At 36.6% G+C, this 21,883-nt stretch overlaps 1 protein-coding gene across 2 annotated transcripts in view; it reads left to right on the top strand.

Moving 5' to 3' along the window:
• The window catches only part of MAP3K2 (mitogen-activated protein kinase kinase kinase 2), a 32,781-nt gene extending 13,877 nt beyond the window's left edge, over positions 1-18,904 (top strand). Inside the window, exons 9-16 of one of the 2 annotated variants that reach the window (XM_075710309.1) lie at positions 1,870-1,937; positions 4,923-5,015; positions 7,689-7,895; positions 8,648-8,796; positions 10,546-10,677; positions 12,015-12,144; positions 13,241-13,418; positions 15,232-18,904. In XM_075710309.1, the coding sequence (XP_075566424.1) occupies positions 1,870-1,937; positions 4,923-5,015; positions 7,689-7,895; positions 8,648-8,796; positions 10,546-10,677; positions 12,015-12,144; positions 13,241-13,418; positions 15,232-15,457 (1,183 nt within the window). In that variant the 3' untranslated portion in view covers positions 15,458-18,904. Of the gene's footprint in view, positions 1-1,869; positions 1,938-4,919; positions 5,016-7,688; positions 7,896-8,647; positions 8,797-10,545; positions 10,678-12,014; positions 12,145-13,240; positions 13,419-15,231 lie in introns of both variants that reach the window. The other variant, XM_009483221.2, reaches the window with a different exon arrangement.
• The last annotated feature ends 2,979 nt before the right edge of the window (positions 18,905-21,883 follow it).

The raw sequence follows: 21,883 nt of genomic DNA, 5'->3' as shown, positions 1-21,883 counted from the left end.
GCATAATGTATCAATTGTAACATATAGCTTTCCAGCAACAGCTATTACTGGACTTCTTCCAGAAATTCCTATGTAAGTTACAGAACATTTATAAAAGCTTATTGAAACTTAATTGCTTACTAATGCACAGAAAATAGAAGTAGCTTTTTTACTTTACAATTTGCATTTGAAACACAATAATTTAGACTTCAGATCCTACAAAAATGTTACTAAATTTTGCCAGTCTTATATGTGAAGTATATTCCCTGCCAGTGAGCAGCCCCATCAAATTTACATTTCTTAGGCACTGCAATATGAAGTAAGCTTCCCTCTTCCAAGGTTAAGGGTACCCAAGAAAGAGGGTAGAACCATTTAGACATCAACAGACAGTCCCCTTCTTTTCTTTGCAATTACTGTCCATTCCTCTCCCCTTGTTCCCATTGCAGACTTTCCACTTATTTTTCCATGTTTAAACCTCCAAGTTAGCAAGAGGCAGCATGTACTGTGGTGGGTCTGGAGATCTATTTTGATTGATCTGTTAGGAGATTTATGTGTTTTGAGAGGGTCGCTGTCGACAGTTTCGCAGCCACCAGGTAAGCCAAACAGAACACACTCCGTTTGGCTTATTGTTGGTCAGGCAAATAACCTCGGGTCTTATGTTGCTCAGATTGGCTACTTGTTTATTTGGAACTGCTATACAAATAATACTGCTAATTAAATATTTTATGTAATTGGTAGAAAGGTAAAAAGTTGGAAATCATTGCCTGTGGCAATCAGAGCTATAGTATTCCATAGTACCATTTCATTTGAGAATATGTGATTTGAGGAGACAAATACATTTGGTCTAACAAATAAATTTTTTAGTTAAACAGTGAGTCTCCATTTCACAAGCAAGAAAACAATAGACATGAAAACTATTTTGTGGTTGGAGTGTGATAGGTTATACACAAAGTGCTTAGTGTAGCTACATAGGATAGAAATTCTACTAAATGCAACATTTTTAGTTTTTTGTGGGGTGTAGGGGTGAGTGGAAGAAGGGGAAACAAAGCAATCTTAATTCATCTCAGGTTTCTTCTTCAAAACTTTTTGGTTGTTTTTTATTTACTTTATTTGTCACCTCTACTTAGTTTGTTTTCCTTTTTTTTTTTTTTTTTTTCTCATTCAAATATTTCCTACAAAGATGTAGGTTTTGTGTCTCCATTTAGCTTCTGTTACCCATTAGAGAAATTCTTACCAGAAAAAGGAGGACATTGTTTTGGTATGTTTATGGAAATATACTGTAATCGGTTGCTCTGACTGGCAATCCCATCCATTCCTTTTGGTGGCTGGGAGTTACATACCAACTGTAGGTAAGAAACAATGTGATCATATAAGAACCAAAAAATTCTTCATCATTCTGTAACTCAATAAAATTACTCTCTTAATCCTATGACTTTCATGGAGAGAAGAGGAAATATTTTGAGACGTTAAAAGGTTCTGCATTTCTTTGGTTAAATTTGCTCAAGAGTTTTTGTAGGCTGTGTAAGAGATTTTGCCGGTCTATAAACCTTTGTGTTTAGCTATAAAGGTGTTAAACATAACAGTGCTCCTTTGTGGCTTTACTTGTGATAATTCATGTTTTTACTAATATAGTTGCTCATTAACAGAGTCTGTTGCTTTCTTACTACATTAAGCTCAATAAGCAAGCTTTTCCATTGTTACTGATCTTTAATTGTTATTGATACCTATTAGATACAGTTTTCAAAATTGGATTCCACATTTGTAAACTGGTGCAGCAACTTGTATAGCAATAACTTCATCAGTCATAAAGAATTGTGAGACAGTAAGATTAAATGTTTAAATGCTAGGTTAACAGCAGTTTTTAGATGCTGTATGTTTTTATACTTCCAGAGACAACTATCCCAAATCTCGGATGCCAAGAGCACAGAGCTATCCAGATAATCATCAGGAATTCTCAGGTAGGCAAAAATCATTGGGCATACTAGCTTTCCAGAACTCTTCTTGCAAATAATAGGGCTTAGAAGGGAAGCTCATGCTGACAGGTATTATATTACAGAAACTTAATATGGTAGGAGAAAACAAAGCAACAAAATTCAATCCAAATGGACACAGTGAAAGATACAATGAAATATAGGATCTTCCAAATGTTTTCTTCTAGATTATCTTGTGTAACACCACTGCTAGTGTACATAGTATAACTTATCTGCTTCTCCGAAAAGAACAAATGATGCAGTGGATAGGGGCACACAACAGTTTGTTAAACTGCACTGTAATATCCATCTCTAAGTTGGTGCATAACCTTGGTTAATTTATTTAATGTTGGAGTGTTGTGGTTTAACCCCAGTAGACAGCTAAGCACCACACAGCTGCTTGTTCAGTCCCCTGCAGTGGAGTGGGGGAGAGAAACAGAAGGGTAAAAGTGAGAAAACTTGTGAGTTGAGATAAAGACAATTTAATAGGTAAAGCAAAAGCTGTACATGCAAGCAAAGCAAAACAAGGAATTCATTCACTACTTCCTGTCAGCAGGCAGATGTTTAGCCATCTCCAGGAAAACAGGACTTCATCACACCTAGCGGTTACCTGGGAAGACAAACACCATAACTTCGAACATCTTCCCTTCCTCATTCTTTCCCCCAGTTTTTATTGCTGAGTACAACCTCATATGGTATGGGATATCCCTTTGGTCATTTGGGGTCAGCTGTTCTGGCTGCGTCCCTTCCCAGCTTCTTGTGCATCCCCAGCCTACTAGCTGACAGGGTAGTGAGAGAAACAAAAAAAGCCTTGATGCTGTGTAAACACTGGTTAGCAATAACTAAAGCATCCCTATGTTATCAACACTGTTTTGGTCACAAATCCAAAACATAGCACCATAGGAGCTACTATGAAGAAAATTAACTCTATCCTAGCCAAAACCAGTACATGGAGCCTTCATTTTCTCCTATGTGAAATGAGGATCACTTTGAAGCGCTCATGACTTGTGTAATTAAAAGCACTGCAAAGTGAAAGGATGAAGGAGAACCGTGTGCTGTGCCTATAAATTAATCGGCACTACTAACGTTGTTTTCATACAGTACTCTGGCTTGTATCCAAGTTGTTGTGCATGGTTCAGGATACAAAGTGCCATGGGTAACCTTGAAAGTGCTTTGAAGTGGACATGCCTTGCTACAGAAGTTTGCTGTTAAACAATAATTAGCTTCCAGTGAACCTGGGGTGTTTTGTGGTTTTTGGTCTATTTACTTTAAAGCTTCTTTTTATTCTGTTTATGAAGCTTTATCTAGATAACTGTGGTTTTTTTCCTTTAAGGATTCTAGAGTGCTTAAGAGACTGCACCACTTTTTAAATGAAAATAAAACTGTATAAGAAGCATTTAGGTGGCAGAGGTAAATACCAAAAAAGTTGGAAATGTCAGAAATTAGTTTGCCTTTGGTAATCTTAAACACAAGCAAACTAGATTATTATGGTTACTTATCTAATAAGAAGATCTTGCGATATTTTTCTTCTTTTTTTTTCCTGGGGGATGGTCTGGTATTTTACCAATGGGATAGACAGCAATCATTAATTCCATATTGAATATTTATTCTCATATTTTGATGTGTAACAAAACCAGAGTAGTATATAGAGTCAGAAAAAATGTCCATCTGGCCTGGTCTTTTTTTCCTGCCACAACCACTACCAGGCTTCTATAAAGGAGCGTGTAATATTCATTCTTCAGAATATATTCCTAGTCATGCATGGCTTAAGGGTTCTGCATATGCAAGATACTTTTCTGTGATTTAATGGATTTTTTTTTCCTTCCACAAACTTTTCCAGTCCCTATTTCAACTTGTGTAAACTTTTCAGTATCAACAGTGTGTTGTGACAAGAAGTTGTGCAACTTAATTTTGTTTTATGAAGAAGTATGCCCTTTGTGATTTTTTTTTTTTCTTTTTTTCTTTTAATAGTCCTCTTTGTCTCCCTTTGAGCTGTTGCTTTTCTAGTTATAGAGGCCTACATTCTTTATGGAGAAGGAATTTTGTATCTTTGGTTGTCTCTGTACTTCTAAATCTTTTCCACTTTTACTAAATCCTTTGAAATGGAGTAGACCAAAACTTTGTTCAGTATATTGTAATGATTTATAGCATTTAATTTGCTGCTTAGTCAATACAGAGAGTTCAGCTGCTGCTTTATTGGAACTCTCTATCACAATCCTTTACACTAGCCTACATGGAATTCATCTGCCATTTTAACATCCAGTCATGTAGACTCTTAAGGGCTTTCTGTAATTCTTCTGTTGGCTTTGTTTCTCCAGATGATTTTGTCACCTCACTATTCATTGTTCTTTCCAGAGAATTCATGCATAATTAAACTGCATGAGTTGTAGCCCAGATTCCTACAGAACTGTTGACCATTTACTCCCATCTTAAGTACTTATCATCTAGCTACTTATTTATGCATGAGGGACTTTTCCTGTTATCTTCTGAATACTTTTCTCCTTTAATTTTTAAAAGAGGACCTATTGAATGTGTTTTAGTAATTCAAGCTGTGTTGACTCATTTCCCAATCTTTCATATTTATGTATCTTTAAATTTTATTCTTTGTAATAGTTTCTGCCAATCTTCCTGGTCAACTGTAATTTCCCAGAATTCCTCTAGAAACTATTTTCAAAACTGGAGTAATTAGGCATGCTGCAGTTCTCTGACATTCTTTTAAGCAAGAGGTTACAAACCACTTGAGCTATTGAATTTTTGATCCTTTGCGACTTTTGGCCGAATGTCCTTTTAGTTTGTGTGATTTGTTAGATTTGTGGCTTTCGTTCTATAATCTTTTTTGCTCTGATGCTTCAACTTGAAGTATATCCTCTGATATGTTTCCCCCATGTTTAAGTTTATGATGACAAACTGATTAATTTAATGTGCTTTTGCCACATTTTAAATTTTGAAATGTATCTTTTTATTTTCTAGTAGAGTATGATATCCCAATATTTGAGAAATTTGGAAAGGGGGGGACTTATCCCCGAAGATACCATATTTCATATCATCAGCAAGACTACAATGATGGTAAGTGTGAATACTGCAAGAGTTCTACTTTATTAATCTGTTTCTCTTCTTAAAAAGTGAAGAAGAAAATTTAGATTGTAAAATCTTAATGAATTAAAATATTGAAGACATGGAAAGCTTAACTTCTTTCCCCACACTCACTTGCTAAACTTCTAATGATTGATAGAGCTTCTGAACAGTCTTACCTCTGGTAAAGTTATAAATTACACAATTCATGACTCATATGCACAGCTATGAAAATGTTCTCTACCTTGGGCCATGTATGAGTCATCCAGTGTAAGCTTTTGACCTTTGTGACCCTTTTCTATCTAAAGTAGGCATGTCAGTTTGTCATTTCTTGTTTTGGTGGAAAAAAAAGCCCCAAATACAGTGGAGTTCCTATTAACAGTTTCTCAGCTTGAAAGAGTAAATAAAATCGAAGAGCAGTGATTTAAACAAAGAATTAACAATTGATTGGTGTAATCAATTGTTGGAATGCAAGAGAACACCTGATGATGTGGCCACAAAACTGATTTGGACAGTAATAACATTGATGTAAATTTAACATGTTAAATTTCCAAACAAAGGGAAGAGGAGCAGCTGAAGGATTGTCTGACTTTAGGGTGTGTCAAGCACTAGTTAAGAAGCAACTTCTCCAAAGACCAGATGGTTTCATTTGCAGTATGGAATGAACACATCAATAAATGGAATTCTGTTACAGAAATACCAAATTGAAGGGCTGCAAAGCAGTTTCAGTCCAGTCCCTTGCTCAAAGGCAAGATTAGAGAGGCAAAGATCTGTCACGCTGACTTTTAAGTAAACTCTAAACTGACTTTGAGACACTCATTTTCTTTACGTAACGAATTTCAAATATAGCTTATCTTACAACTTACCTTTCTCTGTCTTCTAAATCTTTTTTCCTGCAAATGATACTAATAACTAGTTACTCCATTTTAACACAGTGAAAATTTGGTCACTGTCCATACGTAACACTACATCACACACACACATCTGTTTTCTCTCCTTAGTTTTCTTCTTTCAGGCCTTAAGCCTTACCTTAGACATTTTTGCAAGCCTCTCCCCCCCCCCCCCCCCCCCCTTTTTTTTTCCCCCCTTTCCCTGGTCTCTTCTCTGTTCTTGTAGTGGCCAAACTCAATAGAGTACTCTAGCTGAGGCTTTTCTCATCACCACTTTATGTATAACATACGATACAATCATAACTCGGTATGTAACAGTCATGTTAATATATTCCAGAATTACACTTTTTTTCCATAGTCACCATACTGACTGCTGTTCAGTCTGTGGTCTATAATAGTTCCTATATCCTTTTCTGCGTGACTTTTAGCCAACCAATTACTCTACACTTGGTGGTTTATGCATTTGATTTCTCTTTAAGTATGAATGTCATACTTCCTTACTGAATTTCATCTTGTTGATTTCCAAATCATCTCCAACTTACTAATATCTTTGTGAATTTTGATTTTTATCTTTAAATGGACTTCCAGCCACACTTAACTTGATGTCATCTGTAAAATTCCACGGTATTATGTTCCGTCATATATATATCATGAGTTAAAATAGTGTGTGGAAGTGGACTGAAGGTAAACTGCTGTGGGTGTCCACTTAAATTATTTTCCCCTTTGAGAAATCACTGATAACTGCTCTGAATCTGTCTGGGGCATACTCTACATAGTAAGTTGGTCTGTGCAACACTTCACTAGTTAGCTTATGAGAATGTCTCGATGAAATGGGGAAATTGGATTAGCTACATGTGACAAACCAATTACGGCTGGTTTATCACCTTATTGTCTTCTCAGTGGTTTATAAAATTGCTTAATAATTTGTTTGCATATCTTTCTTGGAATTTAAATTGGACAGACTAGTATATAAATCTGAGTCTGCTTTTTCAAAGATATGTTATCTGCCTCCTTCAGTCCCCTGGGAACTGCTTCTCTGGTGTAATACCTAATGCATCAGAGACTCCTTCAGCTATTTCTATGAGTTCTGTAGGATGAAATTTCATCAAGCTATGCTGACCTAAAAGTGTTCATGTTATCTATATATATTAACATGAATTGTGTTAGTCATCTGGTTGTAATTAACCTTTTTGGAGATCAATGCCCTTTTTTATTATTCTAATGCTGTAGCCATCTCTGAATTATGATTGTGATTTTATTTTTTTAATTTATTTTTTTGTGATCTTCCTGTTGATTCCACATGTAGGTCTTTCTCTGTATTCAATTCTTTTTAGTTTACAGGATGAAGATGCCAGCCTGGGCACCACTGGAATGTAAACATATCTCTCTCTCTCCTATTTATCAGAAATGTGGTATTTACACCTTAATAGAGCAATGAAAGTAGAGGCATGGCATTTTCTTTTCTCCTCTCACAGCCCTACAGGCTTCTGAAGCATGTCAATTCCATTTCAGAACAGTTCCAGAATTTGGTCCCAATTTCAGTCACTTAAACATAAACCAGTTTTTGATTCAGTCTAATCCTTACATACATGTGGCGAATATTTGTTTTCTTCTAGGTGGAAAGTTAAACCAGTAAATTTCATGATCACTACATTATATCATATGCTGTGGAAGATTTGAACAACATTATGTGGAATTCATAAAGTATTTGCATACACACATTGCACAGCAGTATTTTTTGTAGTGTAACATTAGTATTCTTTGTATATCATTGAAGGTCGTAAAACTTTTCCAAGAGCCAGAAGGACTCAGGGGAACAGCTTCCGATCACCAGTTAGTTTCAGTCCCACTGATCACTCACTGAGCACCAGTAGCGGAAGCAGCGTCTTTACACCGGAATATGAAGATAACCGAATGAGGAGGAGGGGAAGTGACATAGACAATCCTACCTTGTCAGTCATGGACATCAGCCCACCCAGTCGCTGTAAGTTAAGCCATTTTTTGAACTCCACTGTAAAACTCTCTTGCTTTTCAAGTATATCGTGTCAAAACTAAGTGTGTCATCAAAATACATGCAATTGAATAATATGTTTTTATCTCTCTAATAGGAAAACATCAAGACTGTATGCTCATCAGATTTTTCATTGCTTACTGTGCCAACCTTTATGTAGATTTTCCCATGCAATTTGCATCTGTGATAACAAAGCACTGCAAAAATATTTTTTATGATTTGTTAGACTCTTGAGGACCCAAGAAGGGTTATGTAGGTTGCAGTTACTGTTTATTCTTGCAGATGGTGGTCAAGTTTTCTGATAAATTGTAGACCTCAAGTGGTATTGTTTTGTATCTGTGGTGGCGTTTCAGGAGCAAATATACTTTGTGATGATGTCAGTAGCTGGTACATTTTAATCATGCCTTGATCTTTTTTTAAAAAAAGTTACTAAGTTTGTTTAACATGCTTTTTCTGTTTTTCAGATTAGCTGTTGCTAGTTGTTTTCAGTATGTCTGTCTATCTCTACCACAAATTATTTTGTGAATAAGTTTAAGTAGCTCATGTTTTCCATCTTACAGGAAATTTTACTGATCTTTGTAACTTATATGGGGAGGTCTAGGATACACAGTCTCTGTTGCTGAAAAACGTAGTCTTTTAAAAAATTATTTTCTGTGTATTCCAGTTTTTCTCGATCAGCTGAGTAACAAGCTCATTTGAAAACCAAAACATACTTATATTTTCAGCACCACGAGCTCCAACTAACTGGAGACTTGGTAAACTGCTGGGTCAAGGTGCATTTGGCAGAGTATATCTGTGTTATGATGCTGATACCGGAAGAGAACTGGCTGTTAAACAAGTTCAGTTTGATCCTGATAGTCCAGAAACCAGCAAGGTAAGTGATACCGAAGAGAGAGTTTGTAAAGGGCTTTTGCTGAAGTAGTGTTCTAGACTAGACTGATGTTCCTTTCCTCAAACAGGATGATGTTTTAAAACGTGTTGTGTTTTCATGTCCTTGTTAAGAATCCTGTTTTGTTAGTACCTCAGAGAATTAGTTTGGTTACCTGGTTTTAATGTTACATCTCATTTTTTAGTTTTCAGACATAACCTTACAGTGAACACACGTAACTCAATCTGGTACGGTGTCAGTCTCTAAAATTAAACAATCTGTTATGAAGTGTGCTTTGAAATAGATAATTATTTATATTTATAGGAATTAGAACAAGTTCCATTTATAAACAGAAAAATCTGTACTAATTTAAATGTTCCTGAAAATAAATTCTCAAGGATATTTTGTTTGGCTATGAAGTCAGTTTGAGATTCTGATCTTGTTTTTATCTTTTGGGGGAGGTTTTTTTTTTTTTTTTTTAAACTTCAGGCTTCACGGCTAGCTGCTGTTATTTGCTGTATTTCTCTCTGAAGAGCAAAAGTTTCATTGTCAATTTATTCTCTCTCTAAAATTGAACTTGTCCTTCTTTAAATACTGGACACTTGAGGAGAGAAACTATTTAAAAATAGCACCGATCTTCTATTTCTTTTCTCCCAAACCATACTGGCTGCTTTTTACAGGATGGAAAAAGAATTATTACTTTTCCTGCGTTAGGACTGCATTCTGCACTGTAGGGAGCAAGGCCTGGGGAAACAATGGGTGTAAACATGATTGCAGAATTGAGTGGCTACCAGTTGTACTTGCTGCTACTAGTGATGTAGAGTCAAGGAAAAAAGCCAAGAATTGTTCGTGCTGTAGATTTCTAGTGTAGTTGTTGCTGCTACTTTAAAATGTAACAAAACAACTGATTGTGCTTTGGAAATGTTAAATATAAAATACTGTAGCCTCTCCTGTAGCAATGGTTCTGTGACCTCACTTGCCATAGCATTTTGTAATGTGTTCCTCTTGGTGTCAAGAAAATCTGTTTTCCTTCTAACCTCAGAGGTGTGAGGGTATAAGTAATAGTCTGTGACGGATAAAAAGTAAGTTTTGATGAAAGACTTCTACGTGAAATTTTGAATCCAGTGAAGTTTGAATTCGTGGGTTAGTATTTTTCCAGCATCCTACTGTACCATCTGTTTCAAAATATCCTACTTCCTGTTTGCAAAATTTTTAGTATTTCAGATAGCTCTAGAGAAAGCACCAAATGTGTTAACGTTTTGCTTTGTTGTATTTCATTATTACAATACTAAGTGGTCCTCAAAGGCATTTTTAAAGTATAGTCTGTCATCCTGGAAAAGTTAAGAATTTATGCTAATTATTCCACTACAAAGATTTAAAGCTTTTTTCACTTTTTTTTTACCCAACTGGGGGCTTGTGACATATTGCATAATGATCACTGACTTCGTACACATATTGATATCTGCTCTGCTCTGAAACAAACATAGCATCAAGATAAGAGAAACAATGAAATAACAGCAAAATCATCTCAAAGTCAGTTTGTAGAAAAGCTACAGGTTTTACTTCCCTCAATCTAATGGTGATGTTTTCTTGTTGTAAAATGTATAAAATTTACATAAGCTACAAGAGTATTTTGTTACTTAGTTTGCATAACCCTTCAATGTGTACATACTTTCCTGCTTTAAAAATATCCAAATCCAGAACATTGTTATTACTACATCAAGCATGGTAAATCTTGTCTGTTTTTCCTTTTAGGAAGTAAATGCACTTGAATGTGAGATTCAGTTGCTGAAAAATCTGCTGCATGAAAGAATTGTTCAGTATTATGGCTTCTTGAGAGATCCACCAGAAAGAACACTCTCTATATTCATGGAATATATGCCTGGGGTAAGCCAGAGAGCCAGTCCACTTCAGCCATTGTTTCTATGCAATATGATGAGCATCAAAGTAGACAGCTTTTGCAGAAGTGCACACATATTAAAGAAACGTCCAAGTTAAAAACAGTAGCCAAAGATGGCTACTGACAAGTGCTTACAGGAGCCTCTCTTCATTGCTTGTTTGGGTTTTCAGAATTATGGTGGTTTGTACAAAAGTTGTTTGCATTTGATTTTGGCATAAGTAGTGCCTGGCAATGTCTTTGAAAAGACAATATTATCATTAGTAAACTCTTGAATCTTCCTGAATTTTAATGTTTCTTTTCGCTGTGCTTCAGCTTGTGCTGTTGTGTAGTCATCATCTCAACTGCTCAATTATTTCGGGAAGACAAAAAGTAGCTAAGATAGGTGTGGGAATAATCTTGGTGCTTGTTTTTTGTGTGGCATTTAGGTACATGCTGAACTGTTCTTCTACTGTTCTGTTAAGAAATATTATAAAGGCAGACAACTAGATTTTCATTTTCTCGCCAAGTGGGGTCAGCAGAGCTAAAAAAATGTGCTCATATAAAAACATAGGCTCTGTATTTCTGAATAGTTACAGCATTCTACTTTACTGTGAGACTCCAGAGGAGAAAAGTGGGGTGAGGGTGGTGTTATTGGTGGTCGTTTTTTGGTTGGTTGGTTTGGTTGGTTTTTTTTAATGTGAGTTCTGGGCTTTGTTTTGGGGAGCTTGTTGAATGTTTCTGAGATTTGGAGGAGTGTCACAGAAGTAACCTTCGCAGTTTGTAACTCTGTGTGGCAAAGCCAGGTTATACAGAAATAGTTACGAAACCACGAATTTTTGATTTAATTTCATTGTAAGCCAAGACTTGCTTACCTCTTAATTTTTACATAAAGTACCGTCCTCCAGCATGTGGTGGTTTGTTCTTGACAACCCTTTTTTTTTTTTCCTGAGTATAAACTAACCAGGGTAAACAGCACATGTTTTGTCCAACTTGATTATCACTATTTAACCATTAAAAAAAGTTGAGAGTGGTGTTTGAGTGAAAATACTGCTGTTCTTTTTCTGTACGTCACACTGGAACTATTCAGCTGCTTGACACTTAAAGTTCATGGCTTAACGTTTCAGTATATCACTTCTCTGTCCAGCCTCTTTTCTTGTCAAAGTTTATAATTTTCTCAGTGGAGGTAAAACTATATCTGTGCTTTTAAGTTGATCTAGAGAAGTATTGCAACTTTAAATGTCTATATTTCAGGCATAAATTTTGTTGAAGTTCAACTGTCATATTATATTAGCCCACTTGTGATTCCAGAAATGTTACGGTGTTTTATGCTTCTTGTTTGCCATAGGGTTCCATCAAAGACCAACTGAAATCATATGGAGCACTCACAGAGAATGTCACTCGTAAATATACGCGGCAGATTTTGGAAGGAGTTCACTACTTGCACAGTAATATGATTGTCCATCGAGATATTAAAGGTAATGATAGTTCTGTGCACAGTTCAGTGCTCTTTACTACAAATTCTTTTCTAGTCTTGTGTGAAGCGCTAAAATGTAATTAAGTTTGAAATGCCAAAATACTGCCTTAAAATCAGTGAGATTTGCTTTCTGTCATTTATTCCTGTCACTGTTGTAACCTGACGGGGGAAAAACAAGCATCTTTGTGATGTTCTAGCAGACTTCTGAAAATGTTTCTGTAGTATCTGTCTGCACAACAATCATGATAAAGCTCTTTATGATTTTGTTTTAGTATTAATAATTTTGAATATATTAAAAGATGGTGTCATTACAAATAGAATGTGCAGAGGAAAGCATCATGACTCGAAAGTTTATTTTTACAGAGTTTTGTTTCTATCAGTTACATAGAAATTATTCAGCATTTCACTGGTAAAAGAAATGACTGGCAAAGGTGACTTGCCTGATCAAATGACTCAGACTTCTTCCATTTTACTGCCAGGAAACCTGAGGAAACAGACATACTTACTTTTTGCAGGTAGATACAGATGATTTGCAAGTGCTGCATAAGCAAGTTATGAATATGTAGGAAGATGGTGATGTGCAAAATAGATGTGTTGAACACAACACTTCTGTATTCCCTAAAACTTTTACAATTTTCCTGTTGCTTTGTACCAGTAGTGTTTTGTTCCAAAAAAGGTTGAGATAATCATGGTCAATTTGTACATACTCATGCAGATAAGTGTTTTGAACAAATCTGTAACACAGTTTGAGATTTTGCTTCAATATAGTATGAAGACATTTTCAGTTGTGGGGAAACTTCTTTCCCATTTCTTTTTATTTCCCTTGTATGGCACATTCCTTATTTTGTCAGGAAGGCTTTACAAAATGACTGGGACTTCCCGGAAAAGGCCTAGGATGCAAACTAATGTGTACAATTCGTTATTTTCTGAATTTTGGAATAAAGCGATAGGAATGAGCAGAGAGGGTGAATTCTCTGGCTGGAAATACTGGGCTGATTTTGCATTGTATCACTGACTCAAAACTTCTATTACCTTTCTCCACACCAAAATGTTAACAGGCCTTTCATGAATGTAATGCTGTGTTCCCTTCCTTCCAGGAGCAAATATTCTGCGAGATTCAGCAGGCAATGTGAAGCTCGGTGACTTTGGTGCCAGCAAACGACTGCAGACAATATGTCTCTCTGGTACAGGAATGAAGTCTGTCACAGGAACTCCATACTGGATGAGTCCAGAAGTTATTAGTGGAGAAGGGTACGGCAGAAAAGCAGATATCTGGTATGTTAAAAAAAAACTTCTCTACTGAAAGGTGTCATGTCAGAATGGGCTCTTTTTCAGCAGAGCGTAACTGTTTGTTATCTGAAGTTGAAGTTCATCCTGGGGTTTAAGCCAAAGGAGGTGGCAAGTGTGAACACTGACAGTCGTATTTGGAGAGCATAACACTGAAATTTGGGAATTTTTCATTTGGCAATTTCGCAGCCCATTGATTTAGGGATCATAAGAGAATCCTTTGAACTGACCTTGCGTGAAGTTAGGATTACCAGACTGTTTGTAAATCCTGGAGAGGTACCGGGTGAAAGCAACATGTGAAGCTTTGAAGCATCAGTTAAGTCAATATCCTGTAATGAAACTTTATCACTGAAATACCTTTGATGCAAGGCAGAAAACGAAATGCTGGTCCTTTAAAAGATGAGCACATAAGAATGAATTAGCCAGATTAAAATGAGAGGTATCTAATAATAACTTAAACCGAATTATTTTTTTTAATATTTAAGAATTAAGAGGGAAAGGTAAATTTCAAAACTGAATGTTTGTGATACATTGTGTAATATGACATAGTCTAACATAGCTCCAGCCCAATGGACAGATGATTTGAGTGATTAAACTCCTTGCACTGCAGGTGATCTGTGAACACACAGAATAACAGGTAGGCAACACTAGATATGCAGGAGTGGTAACACTGTGTGTGTTTAAAAAGGAACCACATTATATCCAACCAATGGCAATACTTTTAATATCAGGGAAATTAATTTAACCTACTTCAAATCACTTAGTAATCATTCTGCTATACTTGAATAGTAGAACCACCTTATAGATTTCAGGCGGTTGACTTGTTCAGCTTTGAAGTATTTGTTCCAAGGCTAATACATGGGTTTTGATGGAGAAAATCCTGGTTAAAACTAAGAAAAAATACTGATGTTTGACTTCAGTCAGTAAATCCTTACTGTGTAAAGAAATGTACCTCTGTCTAACCATAAAACTTCCTGCAAGAATCTTGAAAAACCGTAAGACTTCCTGAAAATGGGGAAATTATTCCAGCCTATCCGTTTTGCAGTATCATTCGCTTGTTGCTGGAAGAGGCTGATCTTGCAGGACTTACGGAACAAAGTTTTTCTGGCCATATGTGTGCCCTTCCACCTTCCTAAATCCTTGAAACATAAGCTTTGTATACGAAGATTATGTAGGATCTTAAAGTTTTGTTTGGCAATCTAAGTATATTTTTAGTATCCTTAACTAAAAGAGGAGGATACCACTAAAGTACGGTTTTGAACTTTTCAACTGCTGTGTTACGTTTGCACATTATTCACTGGTGATAACTCGTGCATTTCTAATAAGCTAGCAATATACGCGGTATACTCAAAGCATTCCTGTTGCTTTGCATTTCTGTTAAGCCTTAATGAGCAAGAAAGCTTTCAAGTGCATTCAAATCCTGCAAGTATCTGAAGACCTGGGGTACAAGGGTTGTGCAGCACTCGTGCCCTGTATCAGCCTGCTGAGTGCTGAATAGCGCAGTGCCATATAACGCAGTTGGTATTGCCTGGATAAATACCTAATTCTCATCACCGCAGCAGTAGCTTTTGGCCCAGGGAAGTAGTAACTGAAGGTGTAGGTAGTGATTTGTGTAACTTTGAGATAAAACATATAGCTGTACATGCAATTTTTTTAAACACCTGTTTTCTGCTGAAGTTGCTTTGTAGAGTTTAGTGGACACTACCGATTTGTGGTATTTTAGTCACTCTGCTATTTCTTGTTTTCCTAGAAGGGCATGACTCTGTTGTAACCTGCTGTTTCACTTCTGCCTCTGTTTCAGGAGTGTAGGTTGCACAGTGGTAGAAATGCTCACTGAGAAGCCCCCGTGGGCAGAGTTCGAAGCAATGGCTGCCATCTTTAAAATTGCCACTCAGCCAACCAACCCCCAGCTACCACCTCATGTCTCCGACCATGCTCGGGATTTCTTGAAACGGATTTTTATCGAGGCCAAGCTGCGACCATTTGCAGATGAACTGCTAAGACACACGTTTGCACACTATCACTAACAGCCTGCCTCAACTCAGCTTGCATCTACTGCATTTATTTTCTATTTGACTGCACTTTTATTTTTTACAAGAAAAGGAGAAAAAAGACAAGAGAGAGAATATTCTCTTGAATCTTTGTTTCACTTAGATTGTAAACAATCTAAATTTTGTATCTAAAATGAGAATCTTCTCTCCCCCGCTCCCACCAGGACTAGAACATTTTGTTTCTATAATGTACTGATGTGATTCATGTAGATAAAGCACTTTAGTACATATTTGTTCCTTATTTAAAGGGGAAAAAAAAAAAAAGACAAATGCTTAGACAGTCAGGAACTGTGTGACTTTTTCTGACACCGCTGACTGACTCAGGGTGCAGGGAAAAATAGACATGCAGCTAAAGACAAGAAGGTTACTTCTCTGTGATTTGTCTCTATATTGTAGGTACTTGTGGCAGAGAGTTCCAAGTTCTTATTATATCTTAGCATTTTAATCAGTGTCTGGATTTTACAGTTTAAGCTGCAACACGCAGTTCTGTGTGTTAATGTTAAAGCTGGAAGAACTTGGAACTCTTTGTACAGCAGCATGTCTAACCGGTACTTCTATGTGACCAAAAGAAAATAACAAAAAAGAGCTCAACACTGATGTACTAGTTAGAGGTTTTGGTGTAGAACTATTGTATTATCTTAATAGGAAAATAATTACAGGTAAACAGATTATGGACCCAGACTCCTAGGAACTACTATACTGCAAGGGGAAAATTTCTGTCATAGACAAGGGTCAGCTGCTGGATGTAAATAGTTAGGAGAATGCCTCCTGCTGTATCTGCCAAAGAGAACCTCTGTTGCATAAGCTTGGAGGGAGACGGTTATCTCAGATAAGAAAAAATAGTGATGTTGAGAGTCAGTTCTCCTCCACAATCCCATGAATGGGCGGAGGGGAAGGGGAGTGACTAATCCTTGTGCAGTATATGAGTTAGTTGATTCACAATGAGCTATAAGAAATGTTTTCAAAGCTGTCGAGAGGCGCTAGGATGGAATGTATGTCAACATCAAGTGCCTGAATAATATAAAATTCTTCCCGTTATGCACTAAAAAAATTATTGTAGTAACACAGTTCAGTCATCTAGGATGTGTTGAAAATTCCTGAAATACAGTTAAACATCTTTTAACACCAGGAATAAGTCACTGAGAAAGATAAGACTCCGGTTATATTTTTAATAAGGTAGCAGTGATGAATCCACATGAACAAGGAGGCACAGCACTAAAGATTGTATGAGGAATAGGCCAAAAGTGCAAAGAGAGCCAGCAATTAAACAACATGAGTGTGATTACTCCAGCCTGATAATCCAGATGATTGGTGTTTGTCAGATTTCCAACTGTCATAAAACGTACGTTAATCACTTTTTCCATTTCTTAAAGAGCATAATAAAAGAACAAAAGTAAAACTCTGAAATACTGCTTCTCAGTCAAGAAGTCCAGGTGCTGATCAGGTGTAGTGAATAACTGACTTTTCACAACAGAAAAGTCAAACTCTCATATTTTTGTAGAGCAACACAGCATAAAGAATTTAAAAGGGCATTTGGAAATAAACTATTGGACTACAGAACTGAAATAATGTATACTGGTTTGGATGATTCATTGCTTGCTTTTGTTGTTTTGCAAAGGCAGAGCGGGCTGGTACTGTGAACCCTGTCCACTCTGACAAGGCTCTACCTGTTTGCATTTATAGAGGACTATCAGAATTATGAAGTGCATGGAGATAGAACAATAAGCTTATCCATTCCCATGGTAGTTCACTCATAAGATTTCTGAATTTATTCTGCTAACTTCCAAATTTCGTAACAGAGCATAAGCAGGAGTATGGATCTATCCTAATCACTTTACCTGTAGTGGAGTAAGAATGATTCTTTTGAGGCCATCTCTCCTCAGACTGATAGCGGTAGCTTCTTCGGTTTATGTGAGTATTTTACCCAGCTTATAATTTTCTCAGTCAGGGTACAAAACTGTGCAAGGTTTTCTGAGCATGGGAAGAACTAGTCAGACCAGGGAAAGTTCAGAAGGCTGAAAGGAAAGTCAGCTTGTACTGACCTTTTTTTTTTTTTTGCGCTTCTCTGTCACTAGATAAAAGATATGAAAGCAGTCTTTAAGGAGAATTGGTATGTACTCTGCTGTAAAAGACCTTTGCTTTATAAGCAAAATTTAGAGACAGCAGGGATGGGAAGTTCAATGTAGAGCCTAATAGTTTATGTAGGTAATTTAAAGATTATATAATTGAAATGATTGATTTCAAACAGATTAAGAAGGTACCAAAACCAAGGTGAAAATGTATATAAAAATCAGTAGTGGACAGTGATATCTGAAAAGGTAAGGAAATTTTATATTACCAAAAAAGGACATTAAAGGGAAAATGTAACCAGGTTTATCTGTAGCGTTCATAACATTTAAATATACTATTCTAAAAAGAAGCTGCACTCTCTGAAGCTTGAAAATTTTCAGAATCTAGTTTTCTTATAATGTGTCCTTTTTGTGAGACAGTGCTGGCTCATGTATATTGCAATATCAATTCCTCGTTGTGACTTTTAATTACTGAATAATTGAGTTTGCTGCTTTTGTGCCTTTTCTAAAAAGTGGCATTCAGTCATGACAACGGTAAGCATTCTGGAGCCAGGAAAAAAAGAATTTGCAGAATGCGTTTTCCTTAATTTCTTTGACAAATTGCTGCCAATGTAAAGACAGGGCTTCTTAAATGAAGATGGCATTTGCCAGTTCCAGTGATTCTAGTAAAATTTTATTAATTTAACCAAGGTTAGGCTTGAGCTGGGTTTTTTTCACACTATGGAGAATTTGTCTACTGACTTAAGCAACTTACAGTAAATTAGACGGTTATTAACATGAATGTTTTGAGCTAGAAATAATTATGAAGCTAAACCAGACCTTTTACCAAAAGGTTAGCTAATATTTACCCCCTATTGGGGTAATGTAGTAAAACAAGCTGCATTAAATAACGCAGTACCCCTGTATACAATGTCTGTAAAACACTTATATTGACTACTGGCGTGATAATGAACAAACCCTAGTTCTAGAATTTGAGAGGGCACATGGAATTACATGCTTAAAACTCAATTGGAGGAGGGCTGCAGAGCCAAGATCCCTGCTCACAACTTCTAATATCTAACAAAGATACCAGCATTTTAGAGTCATGAATTAGTCTTAATTGTTGAATCCAATTACTAGAAAATGCCAATGAAAACAATGCTGTTGCAGGGTTGGTTTGCTTTTCTGTAAATGCCGTGATGAAGCTATGCTCTCAAAAAAAAAAAAGATCGAGGTTCACAGTGAGTATGCATATTTTCAAAGGACTTACTTATCTGCTAATGAATTTTATTATTCTGTTTGCATGTAGTAAGTAACAAAAGTCAGGCTACTTCTGTAGTATGGTTTTAATGGTGTAACTAACTGCTGCTAGAGTGCAACTGAGAGTTTCAGTTGCATTAGAGCAAGTTGTTTATTTTTAATTTGGGTGATAGAAATATCCATGCAAGGACTTAAAAAGGTATGGATCTAATAACTGCAAAGTTAAATCTACATAGACTTTTTTCTTGACAGTTTAAATATAGTCTTAATATTTTAACTTTATTTGCAGTTTGATTTGTAGCTAAACAGTCCCTTCATCATAACAAAATGAAAATTTATTTGGGTTTTTTTTAGCTAGTGCCTTTTTATCTGTATGCCTTAATTTTCTTCATATTTGAACACCATATTGAAATATGTCATACAATTCCATGTCACCAAAACAGTATTAGAGTATGTTTTTTTCCAAAGTGCCCAAACCAGAATTCACCTAACTGCATTGAAAAGTGTACTTTAGTTATAATCTGCTGCAGACATTTAAATTGAGAATTTTAAAAAGTGATTTTTTTTGAGCACTTCCTGAAGGCTTCCTGTGCTAATACAGGTTTTGTATTTGCGTTTTGGAGATTGCACACTGATGCGCATAGCAGAAGAAGGACTTTTCCGCACTCACACAAATACTGCTGGAGTCGAGATTTAGCTTCCTAGCTCTGGGTACTAGACTCTGGGTTTACTGTAGAGACCGCAGCAGAGTTCTTCATTAATGGACTTGAAATTATAGTTGGTACATTTGTAAACATGGTACTGTATTAAAAGCTGTTTACTTTCAACACAAAGGAATATGAATTGTCTAAGCAAATCAACAGATTTCTCAGTGAAGCTAGCATCGTGCCCATGAAATTCTTTCCTGTGTCTTTTGGATAATCCTAATCCTGCCGTTGTCTTGACTGAAGGTCCTGTAGCACCTGTAGGTACAGCGCAGTACAGCAAGCCATTCCTTTGGACAACACAGAGCAATGTCTTAACTGCAGCTTCAGAGACTTGAGCAAATTGGTCAGATCTTCAGTTATTTATAACCAATTTCTTACTTTTTTAATCTTGAAAGTCTTTGTCACGCATATAGAAAAGCATAATGTGTGTGCTTGAATGTAAGTCCCTATGGTGTTTCTGGAAAAGCCGAAGTGTTACCGCCAGTATCATTTCTTCTTGCTGGTAACTTGCTGTCTTGTGTTAATGACAAGTCTGCAGTGTAAAATCACATACAATTACCAAAGCTTTTCTATCCCCATATACATATAGCCAAAAGTGATGTTTCATGGATTAGTACTGTTACTTATAGATACATATATATCCATCAGTAAGCGATTGCTAACTGAGTAAAGCAGGTACTAGTAAAAAGTGATAGATATTGCCCATATTTAAGAGATTTGGGTGTTTATAGTTGCTGTTTTGATGTGCAAAATTCATGCCAGCATTAAAATGAAGAGTTTGCTTTTCAAAACTCTTTATAACTTAATCTTGTTGTTGTCATTCTAAAATTAATGCATAAGCTTGGTGACTAAACCTGGTGATTTTAATAGCCAGGTTTGAGCTTTGGGACATTTAAGAAACACCGTGAAGATAAGTAGATTTGTGACCTGGACCGCTCTGTGCGCCACAGTAAGAACACTTCAAAGCTGCTGGGAAGCAGTCTGCTTGACGTGACAGCCCAGCGTCACCCACACGTCCCTGGGTGTTGGCGCTGTCTTCAGCAGGAGCCACAAACGCGCACCAAAGGGGGTAGGCAGAATGGCTGCCAGTCTGGGGTTTTCGAATCAAAATCCTTGATTCAGAAACAAAGGACCTCCTGTCTCTCTTTATGTCCCCCGCTTGGCCTGCACGGTTTATTTTTCTCTCTAGTTGGCGTAACTTAAATACCGCATAGGTGGTCACCGATAGCTCCTGAATAAGGGGCGAGTTAAGGTACGGCTTTTTAGCAGGGCCCCATCACTGGAACCCAGGGCGCTGCAGCTCCCCGCTGGTTGGAGCAACCCTTGGGTTTTCTCTAGCAATATATACACGTATGTATTTGAGGGGTAGACGGGATAGAGGAAATGAAATTTCTCATGTTTCAAAGCACCGATGCTAGCAGTCGTGCTTTGGCTCGGTCTTAGTTTTCATAAACTTACTTTAAAGGGAGAGGAACTGGATTAAAACACATAAAAACTATATCTTGTAGTTCAGCCCTTACATTGAGTCCACCAATGAGGATTGGAGGTCAGGGTCTTCTGTCGAGAGAGAAGGAAAAAGATACTCTAACTCCAGAGCGGGAGTTACTCATGGGAAATATTTCAGAGGTTTTTCATGTCTTTTGCCCCAAAACTAGATGATCCTTTTCCCCAGAGGTTATATAGCGTGGATTTAAAAACAAGGATTGCATTTTCTTTTGCAAACAGGCGTTAGATTGTCGGTTCCCTTCGTGTTTGTTTCTCTTTGATACCAGTGGTGTCATCCTAAAATTGGAACGGTTTATTAAAGCATACTGTCATCTCAGACCTCGTAGGAGTCGTATAACGGAGTATCCTGTAAATACGTGGAGGAGACTTAGATGAATTGGAGCGTAGGCTTTTAGTTTTCATGAAGCTATGAATAAAAAAATTTGTAAATTTACTCTTGATCTAATGTACATTTTTATGTAGCCATTAAATTCTCTATTTAATCTATCAGTTTCTCACTGTAAATGTTTTTACTCTCAGTTGAATGCTGGGCACAGTTTGTAATGTATGTACACAAAGGTGTTTTTTTCTATCAACGTTGACTTTTTTGCACATTTTTGGAAATATTTAATTTGTACACTGATTTAATACTCTGACCAATTGTTGATGGGTGTATGAGAATCACGTGTGCGTGCAATGTACTACTGTCTGGATGTATGGTTTTTTTATTACTTTTGAGATGTTGCTACCAGTAACTGCACTGCTGTTGCTGCTTTACATGGAATATCTTGTGTATAAAAAAAAAAAAGATAAAAATAATTAAAAAATTAGCCTATGGTTATCTTGGTTGAGGAACTCAGGAGTTGAGCATTGCTTACTAGTTCCGTTTGTCTACCAACCTT

Source organism: Pelecanus crispus, chromosome 5 (assembly GCF_030463565.1).
Source record: "Pelecanus crispus isolate bPelCri1 chromosome 5, bPelCri1.pri, whole genome shotgun sequence".
In the NCBI taxonomy this organism is placed as follows: domain Eukaryota; kingdom Metazoa; phylum Chordata; class Aves; order Pelecaniformes; family Pelecanidae; genus Pelecanus; species Pelecanus crispus.
This window is presented reverse-complemented; position numbering and strand designations above follow the sequence as displayed.